The sequence below is a fragment of the Phlebotomus papatasi genome, chromosome 2, assembly GCF_024763615.1.
Source record: "Phlebotomus papatasi isolate M1 chromosome 2, Ppap_2.1, whole genome shotgun sequence".
NCBI classification, from domain to species: Eukaryota; Metazoa; Arthropoda; class Insecta; order Diptera; family Psychodidae; genus Phlebotomus; species Phlebotomus papatasi.
The window spans coordinates 84,228,249-84,256,013 of record NC_077223.1 but is presented as its reverse complement, the minus strand read 5'-3'; the positions used below and the strand labels follow the sequence as shown (position 1 = coordinate 84,256,013).

The following is a 27,765-nucleotide window of genomic DNA, read 5'->3' as shown; positions in this document are numbered from 1 at the left end:
GCGGTGAAGCACCTTTTCGTTATTAAATCTCTCCTTTGACTCCCGCAATATTTTTTTTTCATCTCCTTTAAATCCCCTTCAATTACTTAGTTTCCTGGCATTCTTCTTCAATTTACAAATTAAAAAAAGTTGATTTTATATTGTTTATTTTTTTTTGTCTTTGTCAATCATTGATGCTAATTATTTTTATACACATTCATCTATGTACAAAATATAAATGATCGGTATTTAAATACAAGAGCATCAAAAAAAAACATTTACCTTTTTTCATCCATCGACAATTCTTCAAATTTGTTTTGTCTATTTTTTTTTGTATTGGTTAGTCTTCACACTTTCTTCTTCAACAATTTTTCTTCTGAGATCCCTATAGTCTACATTTAATAAATCCAAAAATGAAAAACAAAACAACATACTTCCTTCAATTTTTTTTTACTCATGTGTTCATTTTATATTTCCATATATATTTTTTTTAATTCTTTTTTTCATTCATGTTTTTTTTCTTTATTCATATTTAGTAATTTTTCATTTTCTTTTCTTTTTTTTTTCTTTATTATTATTCTTTTTAATGAAAGGCGATTGTATCTCAAACAGGTGGAGAACAAACGACGCAAAAAAAGATGTTTTAAGAGTGTTTTTTTTTTTACTTAGCAACTCTTAACTTCTCAATTCCTTCTCAGCCAATCCAGAGACAAAAATGTTTTTATTTTTATTATTATTTTTTTTTTTAAATTTTTAGCGGCGAGAAGGAAGATTCTTCAATGTGACAACTCGCCATCTCAATTTCTACCACCATTTTGATCACATTCGCGACTAATATGGCCTACTTTGCCGCAGATATAGCAAGACTTGCCACCCTCGGGGCAATGACGAGAAATATGTCCGCTCTTGTTACAGTTGTAACAGGACATCGTCTGACGATTGTCAATTTGCTCAGGGCAATGGCGCGCCAAATGCCCCGTTTTGTTACAATTGTAACAAGAAGGATCATCAGCAGACTGGCTGCACTCACGAGCAATATGCCCGGTGCCTGAAATTAAAAAAAAAAAACATTATTTTAGTCCTTTTAATCCCTAAACTTAATCCTTATTTTTCAAGCTTAGTACTGCCATTTTGCCATGAATCCTCATGGTGCGATTCTAATGAAAAATGTAAAGGAGAAATCTGTTTTTTGAAACATTTTTTTAGTACATGACTACTCTCATGTGCTTCTGCAAAATCGACTTTTCTTTGTATTGGTTCCTGTCTCGATTATTTTCTCTAAGCCTTGTTCTGTTCTAAAACCACCAATCAGTCGAGACAGGAACCAACATAAAGAAAAGTCGATAATGCAGAAGCTCTTGAGTACAGTCAAGTGCTAAAAAAAATGTTCAGGGGAAAAAATCCTCTTTTCGTTTATCATTGGAATAGCACCATTAATATAAGGTAAAGTGCCCTCACTCGACCGGGCTCCTCGACTCGACCGATGGGTCAATTTTTGAATGTTTGATCGGTTTAATGTTCAATTTCTATGAAACAGTCTCTGATTCGTATTATTTATGTAATAATTGTCCTATTAATGTTAGATCATAGGCTAAATATTACAGCAAATATAAATAAATTGAATAAATAACTCTGCAGGTTGAGTCGAAGAACCGGTCGAGCGAGGGCATTTTACCTTAGTGAGATATTCCCCAATTCAATCTCCAATTAATTATTTAATTAAAAATTATTCGTGGAAACCCATCCTTATCCAATGATATCTGTCTAACCAATAAAATTTGAGCTTATGTGATTTTTATTGCTTAAATTTGAGATTCTCCCAATTTCCCTTTTACGATTCATAAAATTTCTATCTAAATATAATTTGCATAAATGCAATTTTTTTATGTGCAGAAGAAACCTGTATTTAGTGGTGCTATGTCTCAGTTTTTTAAATGTAATTGAGAGAATTAGCTACCTGTGGAAAGATTAGCTCATTAGCTTTCATAATGTGATACATTTGGTTTCACCCATTCATTCCTCGGACCAAGAGTAACAACCTATCACATAGTTTATTAAGATAAGAGTTTGCTAGGAGTCAGTTCTACATTTCAGATTACCGATGCACCCAAGGCTACAATTGAGCCCCTTATGCTTCCCCACTCCTATTCTATCCTATCATCCGATACGGGTAGCCGCTCTATATCACAGCTCTGTGTATGGCTGTCTCACACATAGTGCCGCTACTATATCACATCAATCCATCTCGGTGTGTGTTTGGATCAGTGACATTGAATATTTGTATCTCCTGAAGTACCACTATCATGCACAAAGGACATTGGACAAAAATGTATAACAGTTGGTCTATGTGGCGACCACAGATGGGACTAGGCGCACTTTATGGGTAATGGTGTAGGATGAAAAACTACCCAGACCCAGGACGATATTTGCCGGGAGTCCTTGTAAAAACGCCTTTATCCTTTTGAAAAAATACTATTTTGACATCGCGTTACTCAAGATCGGCCGAATAATATAAATATAAAAATTTTTTGAAACTCTTTTTGCTTCTAAAATTCACATTTTTAGTTTTTTTCAAACTTTTTTAACACTTGGAAGGACCCTAGTGGCAGCCGCTGCCAATTTAGTTTTCAATTTAATTTTTTTTAGTGAAGAATATATCATTTCGCCTGAAGGCCTGATTGAATGCGTGCAGAATTTATCTGGCTATTTTTTCGTTATAAAATTTTTAATAAAAATTAAATATTAATGTAAATATATTGCAAAAACAAAAAACTGCACTCGGAAGGACCAAGTGGCAGTTGCTGCCATTTGCATTTTATATGGGAGTTTGACGTTCTGCAGATGTAATTTTCTTGATTGTTAGTGTATAAAAGCCTTAAAAGAACAAATTGAACGTGTTTTTGCAAATTATTGAAAAGAATTATGGGAAATATTGAATTGGGAAATATGAATAATTTTGGGAATTATTCAATTTTTCTCTTACTTTCCAAAGCTAAAAATCCATTTTGTTAAGCGAAGTTAATAGAAAATAGTTAATAGTATTAACTATTGTTCATAAAGTAGAATTTTTGCTTTGAAAAATAAGAGAAAAATTGAAACATTCAAAGGCTGTCGCATCCAAAGGCACACCACTTTCCCTGACTCCATGATTCTGATAAAGATGACAACATCGAATGGTTAAAAATCTTTAGATACATTACCCAAGGAGGTGAAATTTCTGATTCAGACACCAGAAAAGAACTGACTAAAGCTCCGAATGTTAAAATATAATTAAAATTATCAAAATATTATAGCCGTACTCACTATGGCGCTGTTATCTTGTAATATCGTTATCTCGTTATGTTCTCGTAATGTATTTTATAAATGAAAAATTATAACAAGATAACAGATTACGGAGATTACGAGATAACAACGCCATAGTGAGTACGGCTTATGTAAAATCCGATAAGTGGCAGCGGCTGTCACTTGGTCCTTCCGTGACACTTTTAGTTAGGGTTCTACGAAGTGTTAAATAAAATATACAAAGTAGAATGACATTTTTCAGTAAAAAATAAATTTATTTTAGTCAGATAACTTTAAATCGGTATTTTTATGGAAATTGGAAATGAGTTTTTTTGCACTAATATTTTTTGTTGCTTTTTCTCTGACCTGTCCCACAAAACTGGGAATAGCAACAAAAGGAAGAGTCAAAATGAGTTCAAACTTTCAAGAGATGTTTATAAGACTATTACCGAGGACACTATAGCACTTTTAAATAAATAAAACCTTTATTGTCGCTGTAAATGTGATTTTTGTGAAGACCGCCTGGGGGCGGTCTTACCCGTTAGAGGGTTAAATTTATTTTACGAATTTTAGATGACTTTTATTCTCTATTTCAATTTTTAATATGTCATATTATAAAAGTTAAAAATCAACTTTTTATATACGAAAGTTGTTAACGTCAAAATTAAAAAGTAAAGGAACTTCTTGTTTTTTTTACTGCTCGAACTCAAAGATTTCTTTTCATTTCTACTCTTATACAAAATTTCAAATGAAGTATTTGATTAATATTTCAATAAAAAAATACATATTAAATTCATCTTCTGCTTTTTGAATTCTTAATATTTAATAGTTCATTATAAATTTAAGTGTTAGAGAATTTCAGATTTTTGATAAAGTATTCAGTTGAATTGAACTTCTTTTTTCAAGTACTGAATATGGAAATCTTTCTCTCTCTCTATTTCCACAATTTCCACATAAAATAATCAAAACTAAAGCTTTCTTCCAAGTGTCCTTGTAAATCAATATTATCTTTTGCAAAAGACTTTAAATTCTCTTTGATTGATAGACCTCAGTCAATTTTAAAACGAATTGATTTCACGAAGACAATAAAAAGTGCATATTCTTGAGTGGTTGATTTGATGAGGAGTAAATCACGAAGGTATTCCTTCGATATTATATTTTTTTTTAAGAACAACGATTGCAAAAAATCATTCTTTGGGATTTATTTAAATTAATTCAATAAAATATAAAATTTAATTTAGTCACTTCCTCAGTAGGACAATTTCTCAAATGCAAGAATCGTAGCCATAGCAATGTGAAATTCTTAAGAAATCTTATTATTCATGCATCTGTCTCTATAATTTATTGTAGTCCAATAATATCACAAAGAATGTACATTTAAGAGATGATTTTTTTGATATAAAAAATTTTCGTCATGAGAAATTTCCTTTTAATAATTAGGGAAAAGCGCGCTACCTTCGGACAACTCAAGCTTTAAACAACACATTTTTGCAATGTAATTTTAATAAATTTTACCTATTATAATAATTTATTTTATTAGCTAGTTCAATTCCTCAAATTTCCGGAAAATATCTATTGGTTAATTCTATTAAGAACATAGAAAAAATGAGTTGTCCGAAGCTTGAATCCCCTAATTTGCGTGCAATACTTAAATTTCCCTAAACAATTTTCTTTTATTTATTTTTTTTATAAAATTTAAAGTAAAACTTCAGTAAATTTATAGAACGACAAATTTTCTTCCTTTTATTGTCAAAATATGTATGTTGCCAAAAAATGAATGTCTTCATTTTTGATTTTACCCAGATATCTTTGGCACTTTTCCACGTTAATTAGCCAAGATTTTTCTTGTTCTTTACTAAAAATTGCACTTTTGCAGGGAAAAACATTTCCTTTCTTTCAAATTTATTGTGTAACAAATTGCATTTTTTATCAAAATCATTAGAAAATCCACAATTTTCTTTTGAATTGTTTATCAACAAAAATCAACACTAATATTATCAATCATTTTTTTTCTAAGATTCCAAGCAAGAGAGTGGCAAATAAAAAAATGAGGAAGCACCAAACTCTCATTTAAGTTTAACCGAATTAAACCAGTTCACAAATCACCTGAAAATGATGCCTAAATAGCGTAAAATTACAAAAGATAAGAAAATAATTACCGGTTTTTACCTATTCATTAGCGTTTTAAATTGTCGTAGAATTGATAATTTTCTTTAAAAAAAAAATATCGATCTAAATAGAGGAAAAGAGTCCTCAAATGTACATCACCTATGACCTTGGGAAAACTAGAGAATAATTTGTTAATGAAGGCCACTGTCATTACCATCTTTGGATAAAATATCTAACCGAGCTATCTCCGAAATACATTAAAAAATATATATATATAAAAAAATGTTTTGTAATGGTATTGAAAAGAAAGAAAAATTCATAAGATATCTATTAGGGGAAGGAGGGACAGTTTTACGCCTGTTTAAGAAAATACATTTTTTAGGACAAAATAATGTCTAGGACTTGATAGTAGAATCCCCTAAATAAAGAGGACTTAACTAGATTAATTGTAAATTACTTTTTTTGACAAGAGATTTGTAAAAATTAGCACACTTTCATAAATACAGAAACCAATTTAAACTAAACCAAGATTTAACACCTTTGAATAAGAGTTCAATAGGGTAATTTGGAATCGAACTTAAATTAAAATTTGAGATTTCTTGATTTCCTTACTTTTTTTTTAAGCTCAAATGGACTCAGGCAATATGGATTAGATGAAGGAAATATTATGCCAAGGACCTCTAATCTAAACCCTCAGTAAATGCCATCTTAAGATAATTTATTTGTTTCCAAATTTTGCAGGCTAAATATTCTCCAGGGTGGATCTGATGAGTCTATTTGGGCCCCTAACACTAAATTTACCGACCCTACCGACCGTTATTGATCGTTTTTTTCTAGCACGTTCGGTCAAATGACAAACCGCGGTAGGTAGGATACTCAACAAATTCTTAGTTTGAAACACTGAAAGAAATCCGAAAAAATTAAAATAACATTCCGGAAATGTTAATTTTACCCTGCAGTATTCATCCGAAATCGGTGAAAATATTATGCTTTTCAGGTGTATTAGGGATTAAAGTTACCATTTTTCATGTTATTTTTACCCTTAAAAAGTGTAAAATTAACATTAAAAAATGTTGATATATTTTTACACCTAAAAAGTGTCAAATTTATGAGGAAAAAAAGTTAATCGCACCCTCTTTTTTTTCAGTGAAGCGACATTGTACCATTTAAATATGTTAATTTTAAAAAGTTTATAAACCGGTCAATTTGGCCGGTTTTGGTAGGTTTAGTATTAAGCAAAAGTAAAAGATTACGAAGAAGAATCTATGATTGCAGAGCTATACTTCTTCGTGCTCTTCTTTTTCTCTTCGCCCTAACAAGAACCTATTAAAATTTCAAATTACAGTCAATCTCGGGGTTAACCTGGGACAAGTTGGCTGAATCAAATTTAGAATTTTGCCTGGGAATGTTTCGGAAATGACTCTGAACACCTTCCTAGAGTTAACGAAGAAGAAGGGGCATGTAAGGCTAATCTATCTGTCCTAAGTCACGACCCCATTAGGGCAAGCGATCTATAAATCAATTGAAAACTTAAGAAACATTTCTTAAGGAACGTCTACATAGAAGACCTTGACCTTTGATTTAGGAAAAGGTGTAATTATTTAGAGGAAGTGCTTGTAATTTTGGACAGAAAGAAGAAATTTTTCAATTCAAACTGAAGATTTTTTTGTTATACTTCCTTTTCAGAAGTTTTGTTTAGAACCTTTAAAAGAAGTCTTTGCATTCTCAAAAATTATTCCCATTACGTTGATGAATTCATAAAAATATAGTGATTCATTTGACTATAATTTTAAACAACTTGTTTGTAATTTTGGACACTGCTTAAATTTTGGACAGCTAATCCTCCTAAATAGGATGCCTATTGTCGTCCATTTCAATAAGGAACCGTAGGGCATGGTGCCATAAAGAGCTTCAAAACTTTATTATATAATTTATTGAGTATAGTTGACTTCGACACTCCAAATAAGCAAAGATTCCCCTATTTTATACCCTTCCGGACCCTTCTTATGCTTTCTACACACTAGAAGCAATTTTCGTAAAAAAATGCCTTTTTTAAAAAATTCTGACGTTTCTGCCTACAAGAATAGGGGGAATTTTCATTAAAAAAGCATTTTTTAAAGAAATTTTTACTAGTGTGTAGAGGCCATTAGACATTTTCCACTGCACTGTCAAGGTGTCCGAAATTTCAAGCTGTCCCAAATTACAAGCAATTTTCTTAAATCCAGAAAAATTACTGGTGATCATACATCGAAAAGTAGTGCGAGCTGCGTAAGGATTATTTAAGATCTTTGGCGGGTATTGACAAACACCAAAAATAAAAAGAAGGATATCTACAAGAAATACGGAATATCTTTAAGTAAGAGTGTTTGAAGGTTCACTCACAACTGCAGTTGATAACTTAGCGTTGGACCTCTTGCCACACAAACACAAGAGACACAAATCGAAAAAAAATACATAAAAAAATTAAAACAATTTTTTTATTTCCTCTATTATGTTTTGAAATTTTTTGGCGTGTTTAAGAATTTATGTGATCAATAATATTTTTGTTATCGGTTACGGTATTAGTTGAATTTATTTTTCTTTTTTATTAAATTTCCGTATTGATTTTGATTGGTCATTGGCGACAATACGAATTACAAATTAGTCCTTAGCGCACCTTTACACTTCCCCTGGCGCTATCAACTATTCTTTATTGAAATACTATTATTAATAAATAAAAAATATAATAATAATAAATAATAAAATCCCGGAAAATCGAAAAATGGGGGAAGTCTTTCAGGCTTCGCTCGAACGCCAAAATACCGAAAGCCAAAATCCCGAATTCTTAAAAGTGTCACAGTTGCTCCCACGATTGTACCCGTGCTTGCTGGAGGCAAAGGGAAATCTTATGTGTCTTAATTATTCTAAACATTTTCCTCCGTATAATTTCATGCCTTTCAGGATTTTGAAAATTTGGGATTTTAGCCTTTTCTGGATTTTGGCTTTCGGGATTTTAGCTGCCACCGATTTTTTCCATATTTCTTTAACGAATTTGACTTTTTTTCAAGAATTGTGTGACGTGACTTAATACTAGATTTAACGTAATTGCCGGATAGTTCAGATTATTTAAAGAAATATGGGAAAAATTTAAAAATTTGAAGTGTTCAAAGTTAGAGTGTATGCGAAACCTGAAAGCCTTCCCCTACTTATACAGCATTGGGTAATCAAATCGACGATTTATATTGGTAGAAAATCAAGGGATTACGACCTAATTACTAAGAAAGTACGACTTAAAAAAAAACTAATTATTATTAAAATTCCCAGCTTTATATTCAAAATATTTCTACCGTAATTTATTTCTTTTTTTTTTGAGTAGTTTCACTGTAGGTAGAAGCTACTGAAGACGAGTAGGTTGCTAACTCTCCCCAGAATTCTCTCAAGCATTCTAATCTAGGTGGGTTGTCAAACTCCATACAAGAGGTTAATAATCTCTTCAATAGAACACCATTATATTCTAATGTTCTTGTTTTTGCCAGAGTCCAGCAAGATAGACTGCAACTGAAACATTTAACGGCCAATAAAACACCCCCATAAAATACAAAACCCACTGAACATTTCTCATTAGAATTGTAGCATCGGCCGGTAAAATTGACTTGGTAGGGAATCACATGAGCGAGTAACATCAAGAACCCTCTCTCTTACAGCATGAAAAAGGCAAATTGGAGCACGAAGCATGAAAATCGGCAAAATGGCGCTTAAAGCTTGCTTCTGACAAATTGTCATTGAGGGAGATTTTGTGGGCAGTTTTGAGGGTTTTGTTAGGGGTATAGGGGGCTGAAATTGATGGTGAAGTGAAGGGAGATTGGGGTAGATGGAGTTATGGGGGGTATTAGAGGGCAGAGACTCACCATTGCACCGGTAACACCTATCGGCGTCCTCTTTGCACTCCCTGGCAAAGTGCCCCGACTGGTTGCACTTGTAGCACTTCTCACGGTTCCTGCCGTAGTTGCTGCCACCCATCTTATCACGGGCCCCACCAACTCCCGACGTGCACTCACGGGCAAAGTGTCCCGGACGGTTACACTTGTAACACGTGGTCGACGACATCCTGAATCAACTTCTCACTCCCTACTGCAAATGGTTACACAAAGGGGGAAAAACTAAGTAGATTTTCTCCCATGGGAATTTCCGGATTTGGGGGGACTCATCTCTTTGGCATTGGGGGGAACTTCCAGCGACTCTTCTCATTTCTTTCTCTTTTTTTTTTGTGGATTAAGGGATATTTTTTTTTTTTTGGGAGGCGGTAGAAAATGTATTTAGTGATTTCAACTTCTGAGGCACGCTCTTGTTGAGCATCTCGCGTATCCCGTGTGTCTCGCTTTCTCCATCGATTTTCTCCTCCAAAAAGCGCCTCGATGGAGAAGGTGAATCTCTAATGGTCAAAAATTTGCTTTCACGCAATATAATCTCTGCTCGCATTTTCTCACAAAACAAAAAAAAAGTAAACTACAATCAAAATAGTGAATTCGCTCACAAAGAAGCCAAAATGGAATGCAATTGAGAAAAATATTTGGCATGAGATGTGGCACTTTCTCATTTTTCGAACGATCATTTTTTTCTTCTTCTCATTTGGAGAATTTAACCGACAAAAAAATGGTGTAAAAGCGGATTTAGTGAAAAATCTCTTAATCCACCGCTCCTAAATTGCAAAACTATATCAATGCGGCGTTGGTAAAATGTCTCCAAGGCATCAGTAATACTTACATTTGAATGCAAAGAAAATATCAAGGCGAAAATTTCCTCATTTGGTTGAAACCACCACCATTTTTATAACCCACGTGTAAAATTTCAGCAGTGCGCTGTTCCTCCGCAAACATCTCTTTTATCGTGTTCCAACTTTTTTTTTGTTCTTTTATTTCAGCCAACGAGAAATTGGGGACTATGTTCTTGTGATTTAACCAATTACCTGACGGCCCAACAGCTTCCAAAACACTCTTACACCACCAACAAATTGCCCTGAGCAGTACACTAGTGCAGTGTCTTTCAATTAAAAGCCACTATTGAGAGAATTTTTCACAGCTCTTTTCGGCGTTTGGGAAAAATGCCTCGCGGATTGGCAAATGGTGAGGGAGAGAGAAAGATGGGTTGCCAGATTTACAGCAAATTTCCCAACCGGACGAATCAAATTGTACTAGAGCGGCACGGAGACGCTGCATTTTCGTGAATTTGCCGAGTGAAAAAAGGCATAACGATTCACCAAAAAGGCTAAATTTTACTTATAAAATCCAATAAAGATTTTATAAAATATTCCCGGTATAAATCATTATCTTTATTGAAATTTTCACTCCATTTTCGATTTGATTGACGCCGAAGTATGGGATTCTAGTGCGACATTCCCACCCGGTTGAACAGAATGATGGGATATTCGAATAAATACAACGGGCAACACTTTCAATAATTTGAGTACTGCTTAAATAGTGAAATTCATCAAATAAAAATAAATAAAACATTCTAATTGGAGTAGACTCTCGCTAATTTGGCTTTTTTAAGATCGGGCAGCAATTAAATTTGAAAAAAGTTTGTTGACATTTTTCAAGTTTGATTGAAATTTCCGAGGGGTTACTCATTGGAGAAACACAAGCCATTTGGCCGAGAAACGGTTTCAGAAACGAGGAAACATCACTGGAAACAAGAGAAACATGCTTGGAAACGGGGAAACGTAGTTGGAAACACAAAAATGTTTCTGGAAACGCGGAAACACAAAATCGCTCAAAAAAGAAATTGAAACTTGGATAGAAACATGGATAGAAACACGGAAACATGGATAGAAACACGGAAACATGAATAGAAACACGAAAACATGGACAGAAACACGGAAACACGGATAGAAACATGGAAACGTAAATTTTCAATTGAGAAAATGTTAACTATTTGAAATTCAAAAATTACCCGGTTTGTCAGCATAGTATAGCTGTAAGTTTCTTTTTACTATGTGGACCCTATAAAAATATTATACTGCTAATTTGTTGCAATATTACAAAATTATTTATTTATGTAAAGTATCCTCGAGTCGAACACCCTGAGTTCCTCAAGTCGACCGGTGGAAATATTTATTCAATTTATTTACATTTACAATAATATTTATAGAATGGTTTAACATCATAGGCTCAATTATTCCATAATTAATTCAAATCAGTGAAAATATCATAGAAATTGACCATAAAACCCTGAAAAATCATAAATTGACGAAGCGTTAAAGTATTCCTTAAATAAAAATTCTCAATTTTACATCAAATTATGGCATACTTTTTGATATTCTTGACTTTTTTCTTAAGGAATTATTTCAATTATTACCCTTACAGATTACTTGAGAATTCAAATTTTGAGTCTAATCGCAAGTTGAGGACTTTATTACTGTGTAAAGATTTTAGTTCCATGACTAAGTTAAAGATTAATTTTATGTATTAAAATTGAAAGTGCATTTCAAATATAATGTTCCTTAATTCGACCGGCCGACGAATCATAGCAAGTGAAGCTTTTTCCAATTGAATGTTGTTCTACTTCTGAATGAATTGATAAAAGTGTGTTTTTCCTATTTATTTTAATGAATAACTAAATTTAAAATGCTATTTATGATGTATTGAATAAGCTAAAGTTAAATCCGTGACTTTATGGTTCGTTTAATTTTAAGAAAAATGGGTGGTCGAGTAGAGGAATACTTCGCATTTTATAATTTAAAATTATATTATGAGTAAATTAAGTTCACAATTAGATAGATAAGGATCTATTCTAAAGTTTTAGGCAAAAACCCCATTAAAAACACAAATTATAACTGTTTTTTTTTAATAAGCTTTACACAAAATTATTCTTAAGTGGTCGACATAGGATATTTTACCTTATTGAGAAAAAATCAGTGGATTTGAATTTCTGCATAGAAAATCTGCATACACTCAGTCCCGACATTCGAGATTATGCACTTGATGAGATTATGCAAGTTTGCCTACCATTGGGAGTCAATTTGTAAAATCATTTTTGTAATACGTTTGAATGTACAGTGCCCGCTTTCTAATCTGGATCGGCGTAATCCGGACGAGTTATCGACGGTTACATTTAAAATAATTTTGAGGTCATGTATGAATGCATGTTCAGCAATGAAAATGAATTATCCTGTGATGGTTTAAATTACTGATATTTTCGTTCTGAAACGGAATTTAGGAAATCACCTTAAGCATTCAAACGTCCAATTGAGGGCTTGGGGTTCTTACAGTAAGGTCCTCCAGTTCTGACGATTCTCCGTCAGCTTTCCCGCTGAGTACCTAATTAACACCATCTGTTTAAGGGCACTGTCCGCTACCTTCTTTCATAGTTTTTAAGGGTCTCCTCGCATCTTTCTTGCTTCAGGCTCACTCTAGTTAATGTCTCTAATAAAATGCAAGTAACAAGAGATTTTGTCCATTAATCATTGACTTTATAATTTGATTCAACATTCAGCTGTTACTGACCAAATATTTAGCGAACACTCGTACAATCAAATAAAAAATACCCAAGTTCATGAAATATTTTCATGGCTTTTTATTAAACTTTTCAATATTTAGTGCTAGAAAGCCAGAATGAATTTGTTATTACAATTTCCGTCTACTTTTGAGTATTCTCTTCTCAAAACACTATAAAAAATTAAAAACATCAGTAATTACACTGATACTACCCCCTACGGTGTCTAGTTGATTGGGATCGAAAATGATAATATACGAGAAAGGGATTTTTTTTATCTTCTCATGTGTTTCACCGCTGTAACTCAATCAGAGATTTAAAAAAAGGTTTTTTCTATGGTATGTGTTACAGTTCCCGCTCTCTAATCCGGATCGCCGTAATCCGGACGAGTTATCGACGGTTACATTTAAAATAATTTTGAGGTCATGTATGAATGTGTTCAGCAATGAAAATGAATTATCCTGTGATGTTTTTGTTTAATAAATGAAGCATAATAGCATATAATGCTCTAATTATGTCTTTTTAATCTTCTTTAAAACTTTTATTCTAATTCTACAAAAAAATCTTGTATTATATTTTCGAGACGTTGAACAAATTCAAAAAATCCATCCGGATTACAAAGCGGGCACTGTATTTTTTTCCTTCAAATAATGTTTCGCGTATGGAGGTGTTTTAAAAAACAAACACCGCGACTGATTATTCTATTGACACATTTAAAAAAAAATCAATATTAAATTATATTTTATAAAAAAAACTATTGATGGGTATAGTACAAATTACAAATTGTTATTAAAGTTCTACTAAATATTATTTTAGCATTTTTTAATTTAATCATCAAATTGGTCAGACTCAAGATTAATATTAATAAATTTATATTTTTTTTTAAATGAAAATATTCAAAATATTTTTCTCATACCAGCATTTAACGAATGTTAGTACAGATGTCCAACCGGGATGACAAATTTCCCTCGGTGTTGCCATGTGAAATCTTCAGTTCTCGTATCATCTCCGTGGTGGCGCATGCATCGCAGCAGCCATTTGTCTTTTGTTCTCTCTCTTCACCTTCACTTCGTTTTTCATTTCGGGAAGTGATGGATTAGACCACACATTCTCTAGCAAAAAAATATAAAAAAACCTAAAAAAAATATAAAAAATACATAAAAAACCCAAAAAAATTGAAAAAACTCTAAAAATCATAAAATTTTGTGTTAATTTAAGAACTGTTTTATAAGAAGGCAAAAAAAGCAAAAAAAAAAGCAACCTAAGTGAATCCGACATTTTTTTCTCCCCGGAGTTGAGTGATTTCACCATCGTCGATAAGTAGCGTGACACACTTTCTGATTTCCCACGAGATAGGTGAGTGTGCTGGAAAAAAATGGGGCGCTATGGCAAATTCTTACGAATGGAATTTTTTCTCTTGCAGACGCATTGAAAGCACTTAAATAATCCAAGAAAATGGCATCTCTCTATGTTGGAGACCTTCACCAAGACATCACTGAGGCTATGCTCTTTGAGAAATTCTCAACGGCGGGCCCCGTTATGTCTATTCGCGTGTGCAGGGATATGATGACCCGACGATCCCTGGGCTACGCCTACGTTAACTTCCAGCAACCCGCTGATGGTGAGTCACATTCCCTCATTTCTTTTGCAATTTGACCACGTGTGTGGCCGCCATTTTGGGTTTTCCCTTGATTTTGGTGCGCCACTATCACTCATACAAACACCCCACAGTCACACGGACACAGACCTTAAGGGTGTGTGCGCGCCCCAGAGAGAGAGAAATTCCAACATCAATTGTTCACTTCCTTGGAAAGGGATGTCGAAAATTTGGGGTGTGATTGGCAGGCGCCTGCTTTGATGCCTCAAGAAAGCCACGTTTCAGGAAATTCCCTCCATTGAAGACTCTGTTCTCATTGAAAGTTTCTCTTTATTAGAAAGGTCGCAAATTAGGGCAATTAGAGAATTAAAAATTTGTAAATTCTTAGAGAATCCCCATTTCTTTAGCCTATTGTAGATCTTTTAAAAATCAGGAATATTTCATTGTTTATTTTCTGGGCTACTTTGATGTTACCATGTCCCAAGATTAATTGATTTTATGATTTTCTCAAGAAAAAGATTCTGCTAGGAAAATGTTTACAATTCGTTGTGAAATATTCCATGCAGTATCTTTAAAACGAAACATCTTAATCTTTGTAAATGACTCAGCAAATAGGAAGTTAATTTATCTTCTCAATTTTAAAATGAGTTGCAAATATTTAAATTATTTAAGGCGTCCTGAACTCTTGCAAAGAAGCATAAACATTAATCGCAAAAATACCCAGTAAAATATTACAGTAGATTCTCTCTCAATTGGGCATTTGGGGCAAAATGTCATCAGGTTTATCGATAGATTTGGGAGTTAAGCCTTTGTAAATTCCACAAAAAGCGCTCAATTTTAAAGAATCACAATAAAATAAGGTGAACTACAGCGAATTTGAGCAAATTAGCTTCATAATTAAACGTGAAAATTGTCAACAAAATTTTTCGCTCGATTGAAAAAGAGCCGATTGAGCGAGAGTCTACTGTATAATGAAAAAAAAAAGAAATACATTTGGCAGGTTTAACTGGTAGAAATTAAAGAGTTTCCAGTTTTTACTTTTCGTAAAAGTGAAATAGGATGAAACGAGTACCTATATTAACACTTTTAGGTTTAAGAATGCGTGAAGACCTAAATATTCACACAATTCCAGTAAAAATTACGATAAAAAATTTAAAAATTATCTTTATAAGAAAAGGTAAAATGTTTAAAAATATACGCTATCCTACCTGCATTTTATTAGTTACGTTGGTTGCGTTAAATAAATTTTAATATTTTGACGATGTAAGAATTAGCAAGATTTAGAACTGTACATCCAGATTATGCCGAACGCACAATAAATTTTGTTTTGAAAGCATGTTTTTGAAATTTCAATAAGAGTGAGTGAGATCTAGATCTAGTCACCTCGCTCATTCTCATGGGAAATTTTCAAAACATGTTTACAAACAAAAGTTATTGTGTGTTATAGGTTAAAGATAGTCTCTGTATGAAATTGAAATCAAGTTGGTATAATTTTTGTTCATCACTAAGCTTTGTTTTTCTAAAGTTTCAGAAAAATGAAACTCTTCTAAGTTCTTCCTGATGTCCGTGAGCTTTTCTTTAATGCTAGCACTTGAAGATGACCTTTACCGATCGGACGTGGTAGATAAAAATGGTGAAGACCGTCCTTAAGTGTTACAATAAAAGAAAACTTTACGAACAGTAGGATGACAAAGTTATCCACATCTACCGTAATACAAATATATCAATACGATACATCGAATTTGTACATTGAAGTCTCTAGATTCAAAAAATCAAGATTAGAGAAATCAGGATGGCAACCATATCAATTTTTCCAAAAAAAATAAATAAATTTAGGATAAGCTGTTCCAAATTTCGGCAAATTTGCATGTAGGGTAAAATGGGGTAATTCGGAATCATGTCTATTTGGAATTTTGAGATTTTCTCACAGTTTCCGATGGTCAAATAGAAAAGCAAAACCACAAAGAAGTACAAAACTACATTTAAGAGTACTTCTTCGTTAGTTTTTTTTCCTTTTGACATCTAAAACAGTTAGAAATTTCAAAGTCCCAAATTAGACATGATTCCGAGTTACTTCATTTTACTCTATGCGCCAATTCCTGAGTTTATTAAAATGTAGTATTTTTTCTTACTTATTTTAAAGGACTGTTGCTTGGAACTTTGTGCATAGTTATAGTTTATTGTCTTTGTTTTCTCTAAAGTAATTATTAATACATTTTAAAGTAAATAAAAATATAGACGTGTAGCTTTAGGTAACATTTCGGTCACCTTGATTCTCATAGTTCTTATGCTCTTTCAGAATTCTTCCAAAGTTTTTTTTTCATATCATCTTGTTTGCCGAAGGGACATTTTTTTTGTTTTTTTTTTCTCTACAACGTGTAATCTCCAGAGTAAACAAAAATTAAATTTTTATGGAAATTTGAGGAACAAAAGAAGTGGCCGAAATTGCAAGCCGGTCGTAATTTGGTACAGTTCAATTTTTACAGCATTTCTTTCACTTTTTCATTGTTTTTTGTATTTGTTGTCATTTAGCATCGGTGTTGTTTTTCTTAAGCTTTTCTTTAAGTTTAGCATATTTTTGAAAATATTTCAATCATTGTTTCAAATTTTTCAAAAAAAACTGTCCTGAATCACTAATTTCTTATTTAAGACTATTGAGTACAGCGGTATTATAAAAATTTTCACCTATGGAAAGTTGAATTGAATTTAAATTTATTTTATCTTATTCTTGACCTTTCCACACTCCCCATGCGTCCACCGCCGTCTTCGCGTTGATTCCAACCTCCAGGACTAAACGGTGGAAATGTCCTTTCTCTGGTTGTATGTTTCGGTTTTCATTTCATTTATTTATTTATTTATTGACTCTTTTACAACATGTTTTACATTTTATTGGGGATATGTCAGTCAAAAAAAGAGAGAAAGATTGCCAAGTTAATCTAATCAGCTGTATGGCAATTTAATTTTAACCTAATTTCATAACTTCTCATAATCACCATTGGAAAAGAAATTTTAAAAATTGAATATGGGAAGAGGACTACAGACCGGAAAGTTAAGAGATATGCTTCATATTTAGTTGACATTATAAGACGTAAAATACTATTTCATAAATCGTATATGGAAACTAATTTTTAATAATCCATTTAACTATTTCTAAGCATTTAGATTTGTACTAGTAGTTGTAATTGCAAACATGCGTTTTGTACCTCAGATCGGAATGAATGTAATCAACTTATCTCAGAGACAATTTGTTTTAAAAATTAAATGGAAAAAAAGTTGCGAATAATTTTTAAAAATACATTTCACTTTCGTGCAACAGTACGAGGATAACCTTGCCTGTCCGACGAACCCTGCCGATCGCCTGTGCTATTCCCTTAACTTTTTTTTTTTAGCACAATTCAAGAAAAAGAAATGCTGAAATTGGGGTGTTTTATTACAATATTAGATAGTTATAAATATTTCAAATGAGGTGACGATCATATGCAGGGTGTCAAAAGAAGATTAAGTGACCTTTCATCTCTGTCTGGTAAAAAACTTAATAATTCTAATTTTTCTGGGAGAACTTCATACCGTTGTGTTGAGTTAAAATGTTTGAAACAACAAGAGACCATGACACTTGGAAGGTTTCTCTTTTAGAGAAATTAAAGTGATTCTGTTTTACTTTTTGAAAGATGAATAGCCTACTTAAATTCTCCAAAATCACTTTTCCCTAATTTATAATTATTTAAAATTTGTTATAAACAAAGGCCTTTGTAATTGAATTTGAGCTTAAATATCTTCAATCAATATATTTCTATTGATTTTCCTGAATATTTTAGTATTTATATAAAGATCCTTGACCAAAACCAACAATCGACGAATGCATTTTAAATTTGATTATGTAATATAGTTGTTTTATGGAAAATTTATTGATAGTTCTAGTGCTATCAGAGTCAAATCTTCAGAATGATTTATTTGGTATCTTGTGGCTGGAAAGAATGTGCTAAATCTGTCTTAAAAAACATTAGTTTTGCAAATTTTATGTAACATCTCTTTTATGAATAATACATCACCATGTGTATTGGCTTCCTGATAACAATGCAAATTGGAAGAGTGACATCAATTAATGATTTCTGTGTATTGCTACAGCGCCAAAACAGCCTCAATTCTGTCTTTCTGGGGATCTTTTTTCAAGTGTATTTTTTTCAATCTGCAAATATTTTATTTTAAATATTGAAAAGAAAAAAAAAGTATGATTAAAGTCTGCAATCGTCGTGACTGTGGGGCGAATGAGAAAGAGAGAGAGAGAGAGAGAGAGAGGAGGAGGTTTATCATCGATAAACTTTATTGTTATGTCATTTTATGTTTGTTTCTTCGGCAGCTGAACGTGCCCTGGATACTATGAATTTTGACTTACTGAAGAGTCGTCCGATTCGCATAATGTGGTCTCAGCGTGATCCATCATTGAGGAAATCGGGCGTGGGGAATGTGTTCATAAAGAATTTGGACAAGAGTATTGATAATAAGGCCATGTATGACACATTTTCGGCCTTTGGCAATATCTTGAGCTGCAAAGTGGCCCAAGATGAGAAGGGTTCTTCCAAGGGCTATGGTTTTGTACATTTTGAAACTGAAGAATCAGCCAATACGTCCATTGATAAAGTAAATGGTATGTTGCTCAATGGCAAAAAAGTCTTCGTTGGCAGATTCATTCCGCGCAAGGAGCGCGAGAAGGAGCTGGGAGAGAAGGCTAAACTCTTCACTAATGTCTACGTGAAGAATTTCGGTGATGAACTCAGTGATGAAACGCTCAAAACCATGTTCGAGAAGTACGGACCGATTACCAGCCACAAAGTGAGTTTTTTTCTTTTATTTATTATTATTATTTTTTCTATAAAGATTTTGATAAATGCTCTACTAAATGGAAAGCTACAACTAATAAAAAGAGTCTGGTACAAAACGATATGAGAATAGCATATGAATTTGGCAAAGAGAAAGTTTGACTTAAAAGCCAAGAGACGAGAGAGAGAGAGAAGCAACAAACAAAAGTATTTCTCACTCATTTTGCAAATCAAGAAAAATGTTTAACAGTAAATTTCAGATAATCAGAATTTCTTTGGAACTCAATCTTTTTGTCAGTATTTTATTTTTTATTTATATTGGACAATTGGTAAAATTTCCAGAGAAAGTATCTATATACGTCAGAGACACTCATTTTATTTCATTCTCTATCTTATCGCAATTTTTATTTGTTTCAGTCCAATGCAGAAGTTTTCTATAGGCTTTATTGGACTCTTTTGAGAGATATGAACAAGAAAAAAAAGAATATATAATTTATTTTTGTATGTTTCAATTTCAAAATGTTCTTGTTGAGGAGTTATCATTTGAAGCACAATTTGTAATTGAAGAAAGAAAAAAAACATTAATAGGAAAGTTGCTGAGAAAATTATTGCATGCTCTCTCTCTGTCTGCAGCGTTATCGGGAAATTGAAGGTTTTTTTTCCACTTCAAATTGCGTTGTAAATTGTGGATTTCTCATTTTCCAAATGATGCTTGAACATATTTAAGATTTACTATTATGTGATTTTTTATTGCGCGCTTGCAAGGTAATCACAAAACTTGCCAATAAAAAATTGAAATATAATTAAATTCCTTAATTTCTTGGAACGCTTTAATTTTTAGAATTTCATCCAATTAATATTGATTTTTTGCAATAACACCTCGTTTTGATAACTTAAAACAGATTTATTCGGTTTATACGGGCTTCAGATGTAAGGTTTAGCTTCCATGACTTAAGCTCCATGCTGTTCAAAAAGAGGCGAATTTTATGGTAAAATTTTGATTTTAACAAGGTCTACCTTCAATAATTTCATAACAGATGAAACGTAATGAACTTTTACTAGTTAGAAAAGTAGAATAAGGACAATTTAATTTTTGAGAGTAAACATTTAAGAGAAATGCAATATAAACGTATGTTTTCTTCTTCTAAGTTTCTCTTGCTCTAGTTAAAAGCCAAACAAAATCAATTCCGGGTATCTTGAGTTACCTTATCATTTAGGGAAATGCTTTCAGGCTTAGAACCTTTAACATTTCTCCCATGTTCCTTTAATGAATCTGATCTAATTTTTTCAGGAAATGTGTGACTAAAGGTTACCTATTAAAATATAATGCCATAGATAGGTCATATTAATTAAAGGAATGTGTGAAAATTAAGAAGTGTTCGATGCCAGAATATGTACGAAGCCTAAAAGCCCTCCCGTAGGTGTGATTATGAAACAATTATACTTAAAATTCTTAGCAAGGCGTCCTGTCTCTGTGAAATGCTCGAATTTTTACTTAGATTTTATGCTCCTAAATTAGGTTCATATCAATTTACATAAATAATTGGAGTTCTTCAGGAGAGGTCCATCCATTCAGTTAATTTAGAAAAGCATACTGTTTATGAATTCTAAAATTTTGCACAGTTTTTTCGTCACTACACAGTTTGTTTTTAGTTTACCGTTTCGCAACCAATTGAAATCGATTTATAAATCATACTGCCTACATCGTCTAAAATAACTTAATCAGATATTAATCAATGGTTCCCATATCTCTTGATATCAAGATTGATATCAAGCTTGATATCAGGAGTAACATATTCGAAGTAAGAAAAATCTGAATCGGCTTAAAGCGGTCTTCAGACTAGAGTTTTAGCCCAGTTCCCGTAGGTCTCAGAATCCTAAATGGAAGCCAATTTTATTGCTTTTTCAGAATCTAATAGGTCATTCGCTCTTAATATTCCAATCCTAAGTTAAATTTTCCAAAATATCTTGCCTGATAAGGAATTATAACAGTTAAGCCATATGGTTAAGCCTTAGATCTGAAACCCGTATAAACGGTCTTCGAACTAGAGATTTAGCCGAGTTCCCGAATGACTCAAAATCCTAACTAAGAATTAATTTTATTGTTCTTTCAGAATGTAATTGATCATTTGTCCCTAATAATCCTATATTAAGTAAAAATTCTTGGCTGATAAGAAATTAAAGAAGTTAGGCTTTATGGCTAAGTCTTAGGTCTGAAGCCCGTAATAGGCCGGCTTTAGATCTAAGATTTAGCATAGTTTCCGATGGTCTCGAAATTCAAAATATTAACCAATTTTATTGGTGTTTCAAAATTGAATGGATCTTTTGTCCATGTTGTCCAATCTTAAGCGATAATTTTCCAAAAAATCTTAATTAAGAAGAAATTACAGAAGTTAATCCATATGGCTAAGCCTTAGGTTAGAAGCCAGTATAAATTTACTTTACACTGCCAAACAGGCCAAACATCTCAGACTGAATATTCCCTATAGAATCAGCCTGAGTCTATTTGGGTTCTTTTAGAATAGTATGCAATGGAGCTGTGAAAAATATGTTGCAGTTATGGGGTAATTTGGAACAGAGTCCAATTTGATGAGATTCTTAACGATTTAATTTTTTTATTTGATTATCATGATTCTTTAATTTAATTTGATCAAATCATTTGATGATTTGATTGATTAATTTGATCAATGATAATCTTCTGAACTCACAAACTTCATATGATTTAATCGAATGTCATATTAATCGAAAAATTGATTTTCGAAAAGTCCCTGTCGAATATCTCGTAACTTCCATTTTCATTTTCAAGGAAATTTTAGTATCTATGGGGCAACTGAGATCAAAAGCTTTCCAACAATGGTGGGTCTTACGTTGCTCTCCGCTCTACCCTGACCCGAACTATAAAGGAAAATAATTTACCGGATGATACCTTCAGTCTTTATGAAACCATTTCGCTGAAATTTTAGTATTTTATATCTGAGATCGAGATCTTTCTGACAAGAGGTCGCATCCGTCCAAAACCCACCCCAATGTGCTCCGACCCGATCCCTACTATACCGGGATTAACTAGACTCTATTGACTGAACGTTTATTAACGGATTTTATTTAACTTTCTTTTTGTTGCCTTTCTATACTCAAACTATTCAAAACAGAAAATGACCAGTGATAAGCACAGATAAGCTTATGGTAGCTGTGATTTTTTACAGGAGACCTTGGAGTGCTTGCTACCGAGGTCATTTGCATGCAACTCAGAATGCGTGCGAATTCGATTTTGAGTTAAATTTTAGGGATAAGAATCGCATCGAAACAATTTTAGCCGTTTCCACCGCCAAGAATAGTTGAAAATAATCGAAATAGTGCATATTCTGTACGTAAGGCGTCTGAATTGTGTATCGAAATACAATACTCTCACAGTATCTGCAAAAGAATCACCTTTAGTATAACCATTTCAAGGTCTATCAAAGATGAAATTCTTTGCACTTTTTACATCACACTGTTCGTTCGTCTGTGTGTCTGAGTGTCCGGCCGTTTCCACGCCTAGAGCCCAAACGGTCTTAGAATTTCCAATAAAAGTAAACCGCTTCCAATCGGTTAAGAACCGGTAATGAACCGGTTCACATTCGATAATTACTTTTTATCAGCAATTCAAATATATTACTTCTAAGGGTGTATTTTTTTTTTCAATATTGTGAGTGGTTTATAAATCGGTTCAAATCGGTCAAGAACCGGTAAACGGTAAATGACGCTAAAGTAACTTTGAGTTGAGGTAGAGGAGACTGGGGTAAAATTTGTCAAAACGAAAATTTCAATATTCACTATTTTCTAAAATAAAAGAGACTGAGGCTTGAAATTTTTATTATAGATAGCCTTCATGAACCTCAAGGAATTCAAGGATTATGTAAAATAAAAAATAATTAAATTATGAGCCCTATTTTTGGAATATTTGGCTTACAGAAAATATCAATTACTGATTAGCTCAATTTAAGCACATTTTTCGTTAAGATAGAGAAAAATTATCTTCGACAAAGTTCGAGAGGAATAATAAATTTCCTATAAAACTGCGCTAATTAGAAATTTTTGAAGCGCTCGAGTAGCTTGTAAAAAAATAAAATATGCGTTTTGTGACTTTTTGCCCCAGTCTCCCCTATTGATGATTTTGAAATGAATTGTTGGAAAAATTAATAAACTCAACTTTTATTGGAAAAACCTCCTGAACGAGGTGTGGCCTAAAAGTATTTTCTAGAAAATCGTACCCAAAGTGTACTAGTCGTACTTCGTACTAGTACTAATAATATTTTAATGCAGAGATTTCAAGGCAATATTAGAAATTAGAACACATGTAGTACAAAGAAGATGTGAAAATTGAGGCGTTAAAAAAACTTGAAAGAAGAGGTATAGGAAAGATAGGAAAATAATTTTCTATAAAAATAGATCATTTTATATTTCTTAAAATCGTTTAATGGTGCAATTTCAATGAAAAATGAAAATGTATGTTTTTTACACCTCCACTGTTCTCAGAGTTTTCTCAGAGCTCGTGAAAGAATTAAATATGCATTTTGACAAGTTTTGCCCCAGTCTCCCCTATATAGACGGTATAGCGTCAAAGTTACGAGTTCGAGCAAATCGCAAAGCCTTGGGATATTTTGCCACCTGTTTTGCAAGGAAATTTCAACAAATTCTCTAAGGAAAATGAGATTTTAAGTCCTACAAATAATGTAATCGTGTCAGAATATGACATCTTGATCTTGGAAAAAATTTGAGAGCTTGAAAATTTGTTTTTGATCTTGGTCTCGGAATTGGGGCCAGTATTCGCAGTTTTGAGAAACTAAAGGAATCCTTTTTGCTTCTCTATTTCTTTGTAGGTGATGATCAAAGACGACGGCAAATCACGTGGTTTTGGTTTCGTGGCCTATGAAAGTGCCGAAGCAGCTGAAGCTGCTGTTTCGGCACTCAATGGCAAAGAGCTGAATGATGGGAAGATGCTGTATGTGGGCAGGGCACAGAAGAAGGCTGAGCGACAGATGGAACTGAAGAGACGCTTTGAGCAAATTAAGAATGAACGACTGAGTCGCAGTCAAGGAGTTAATTTGTATGTGAAAAATCTCGATGATACCATTGATGATGAGATTTTGCGGAAGGAATTTACACAATTTGGCACAATAACATCAGCCAAGGTGATGATGGAGGATGGAAGGAGCAAAGGTTTCGGGTTTGTCTGTTTTTCAGCTCCGGATGAGGCCACAAGGGCAGTGACGGAGATGAATGGACGAATTGTGGGTACGAAACCGCTGTATGTGGCATTGGCACAGAGGAAGGAGGATAGAAAGGCTCATCTGGCCAGTCAGTATATGCAGAGGATGGCAAATATGAGGATGCAGCAGATGGGACAGTTGTATCAACCGAGTGGAGCTGCTGGGTACTTTGTGCCAAGTATTCCGCCAACACAGAGGTTCTATGGGCCTCAGATGACACAGCTGAGGACGACACCGAGATGGGCTACACAGCCGACAATAAGGCAGGCGGGAGGTGTGCCGAATGCCAATTCGACGGCTGTGGCTGTTGGAGTGCCAACTGCTGGGTATCCGAATTTGTCATCGGGAGCAGCAGCGGGTCAGTATAGACCGGGAGGAGGTGCTAGTAGTGTGAGATCGGGCCAGCAACCAGGGCAGGGTGGACAGAATGCTCAGGCGTCGATGAGGAATGTGGCGAGGCCGATAACGGGGCAGCAGAATGCAGCTGGAGCTATTCAGGGTCGACAGATTGCAGCGCCAGTGGCAAATGCCGGTCGGGCTGGAAACTACAAGTACACAACAAACATGCGCAATCCCCAGCAACAGCTAGTGTCCCTGGGCCAGACGCAGCCCGTGCAGCAGGCGGTGCATGTGAAGGGTCAGGAACCACTGACGGCTTCTATGTTGGCATCGGCTCTTCCGGCAGAGCAAAAGCAGATGCTGGGTGAGCGATTGTTCCCGCTCATTGAGAGTATGTATCCACAGATGGCGGGCAAAATTACGGGAATGTTGCTGGAAATTGACAATTCTGAATTGCTGCATATGTTGGAGCACAGTGAGTCACTCAAGGCAAAAGTGGAGGAGGCTGTTGCTGTCCTCCAGGCTCATCAGGCAAAGCAGCAGGTTGTGACATCTGGCAAAATGGAATTCAAGACACAGGAATAGAAAAAAAACCAACAAGAAACAACAACAGCGAGAGAGAGAGGCAGAAATTCGACAGGTAACAAGAAACAAGAAACAACAACAAAAAGGAAAATGCGGCAAGATCAGGACAGAGAGAGAGAATCCACGTGAATTTTCAAGTATTTTCGTTCCTCTGATGATGGCAGAAATCTCGTGAATTTTAGGTGGCGGTTAATTTTTTTTTCTCATATCCTTTTTCAATTTTTGCGATTTGTAATTATTACATTTTTTTCTTCTTAATTTCGACAAAACCCCAATGAATTGAGTTTTCTTTCAATTTTCAATTTTTGTAAACTGATGGTTCCCTTCTGGATCGAAATAAACAACAAAAAAATTGATTTCTTTTAGTTCGAAGACTTTTCTACCACGATGAGTTCTTTATTTTTCTTCCACAGACACTTAGTTAATAACACAATATTTTTATACGTAAAATGAACCTGTATCGAAAATCAAGGAATAAAAATTACAACAATAAAGAAATAGACGTGGATGTGTTTTGTTGGTTGGATTATTGAGGGTCCTATATTCCGGAAAACTGCTCTGAAAAAAATGTTTTGTCAAATTAACAAGACAAGTTTGTAGAAATGATGTTCTTCCATATGAAAAAGTTTTGTCAAATCGGCGGCCAACTGGATCTTGTTAAAAGTTTGTCAAAAGGGTGTTTTTCGATATAAAATGCAAGAAAAAGTTTTGTCAAATTGGTAAATAACATCCTTTTGACAAAATTCAAAAAAATCCATTTGTTCGTTTAAGAAAACATTTTTTTTCAGAGTGGAAAGATTGTCTTTGAGAAAACGGAGATTGTAAAGAATCTTGGCTAATTATGTTTGGCGTTTATGGTGCAATTGCAGTGGAAAATTCTTTTTTAGCACATGACTGTTCTCAAGTGGTTCTGCATTATCGACTTTTCTTTCTGTTGGTTCCTGTCACGATTGTTTTCCCCAGTCTTCGCCGTGTTCTGAAATCAGCAAACAGTCGTAAGAACCACCACAAAGAAAAGTCGATAATGTAGAAACACTTGAGAACAGTCATGTGCTAACAAAAACGTTTATTTTTCGGTGCTAAACAGTAGACTCTCGCTCAATCGGCTCTTTTTCATTTGAGCGAAAAATTTTGCTGACAATTTTCACGTTCAATTTTGAAGCTAATTTGCTCAAATTCGCTGTAGTTCTTCCTATTTTATCGTGATTCTTTAAAATTGAGCGCTTTTTGTGGAATTTACAAAGGCTTAACGCCCAAATCTATCGATAAACCGGATGACTTTGCAACAAATACCCAATTGAGAAAGAGTTTACTGTAATTACCATAAAAAATGATCATGTTCATCGAGAAAATGTGCATTGCATACCCTCAGGGGCTTTCTTTTGAATAAATCGTCGTAGAACGAATTTCGCGTGCAGTAAAAGTAGTTCAAACAAAAAGATTCAACTGTTTAATATACATGCATAAACAAAGTGTACTTTTTCGCCACAGTTCTTCAAAAAATGGTTAAAGTATTTTAAAAAATTTACCTGAATAAAAGAAATTAAATGTGAAATTATGAAAAAGTAGCAAAATGTTTTCAAATTCCCCGCGTCGCCTTATAGTCTACATTCAGGCATATTTCAAAAATGATTTCATAAATTGACTCCCAATGGTAGGCAAACTTGCATACAGTAGAGTTCCTCAAATTTGAACAAGTAAGTAAGGAAAATAACATTAGAGAATTTTATCAATTGAATTTGTTGTTAAATATGTGGAATTTGCTGAGAAAATTAATATAATACGACTATACTGAGGAAACAAAAAAGAAAAATAATTCTAGATCAGACTCTATGCAAAATATCTTTTACATAACCTCATATTTTACATTTTCAAATTTGAGGAACTCGACTGTAATTGTATGTGCATAATTCCGTCAGGTGCATAATCCCGAAGGACTTAATGCCGGGACTGAGTGTACTGCTCTCAAGTGCTTCTACATTATCGACTTTTCTTTGTATTGATCTTTATTACGACTGTTTGATGATTTTTAGAACACGACGAGCCCTCGAGAAAAACAATCGAGACAGAAACCAACAGAAAGAAAAGTCGATAATGCAGAAACACGTGAAACAGTCATGTGCTAAAAAATACATGTTTCTTTTTCCATTGGAGTAACCATCATCAAGCATGATAAATAGTATTGTACATTGTACGTATACTCTTCCTTGTTTTGTAAATATGACTTAGGTATGAAGTTATAATGGGAGTGAGCGAGATGACCACGGATCCCACAGATACAGATTTCAGTCAAAAAAAAGATTGCCCTGCAAAAAATCACAAATGTTATGCATGAAAT

General features: G+C 33.6%; 2 protein-coding genes across 3 annotated transcripts; one reads left to right on the top strand and one right to left on the bottom strand.

Annotated features, from left to right (window-relative positions):
* Positions 1–129: 129 nt before the first annotated feature.
* On the bottom strand, positions 130–10,734 carry LOC129804796 (CCHC-type zinc finger nucleic acid binding protein). 2 transcript variants are annotated; one of them, XM_055852402.1, is made up of 3 exons: positions 10,316–10,734; positions 9,258–9,480; positions 130–1,027 (listed from the first exon to the last, which is right to left on the bottom strand). In XM_055852402.1, the coding sequence occupies exons 2-3, from the start codon at positions 9,454–9,456 to the stop codon at positions 777–779; spliced, it is 450 nt and encodes a 149-aa protein (XP_055708377.1). In that variant the 5' UTR covers positions 9,457–9,480; positions 10,316–10,734; the 3' UTR covers positions 130–776. The 2 variants fall into 2 exon arrangements, with proteins under 2 accessions (XP_055708377.1, XP_055708378.1); XM_055852403.1 differs by having other exon boundaries at positions 10,114–10,497.
* A 3,098-nt stretch (positions 10,735–13,832) lies between these two features.
* LOC129804756 (polyadenylate-binding protein) lies at positions 13,833–25,929 on the top strand. Its single transcript, XM_055852346.1, has 4 exons — positions 13,833–14,196; positions 14,264–14,461; positions 18,795–19,267; positions 24,114–25,929. The coding sequence occupies exons 2-4, from the start codon at positions 14,296–14,298 to the stop codon at positions 25,425–25,427; spliced, it is 1,953 nt and encodes a 650-aa protein (XP_055708321.1). The 5' UTR covers positions 13,833–14,196; positions 14,264–14,295; the 3' UTR covers positions 25,428–25,929.
* The last annotated feature ends 1,836 nt before the right edge of the window (positions 25,930–27,765 follow it).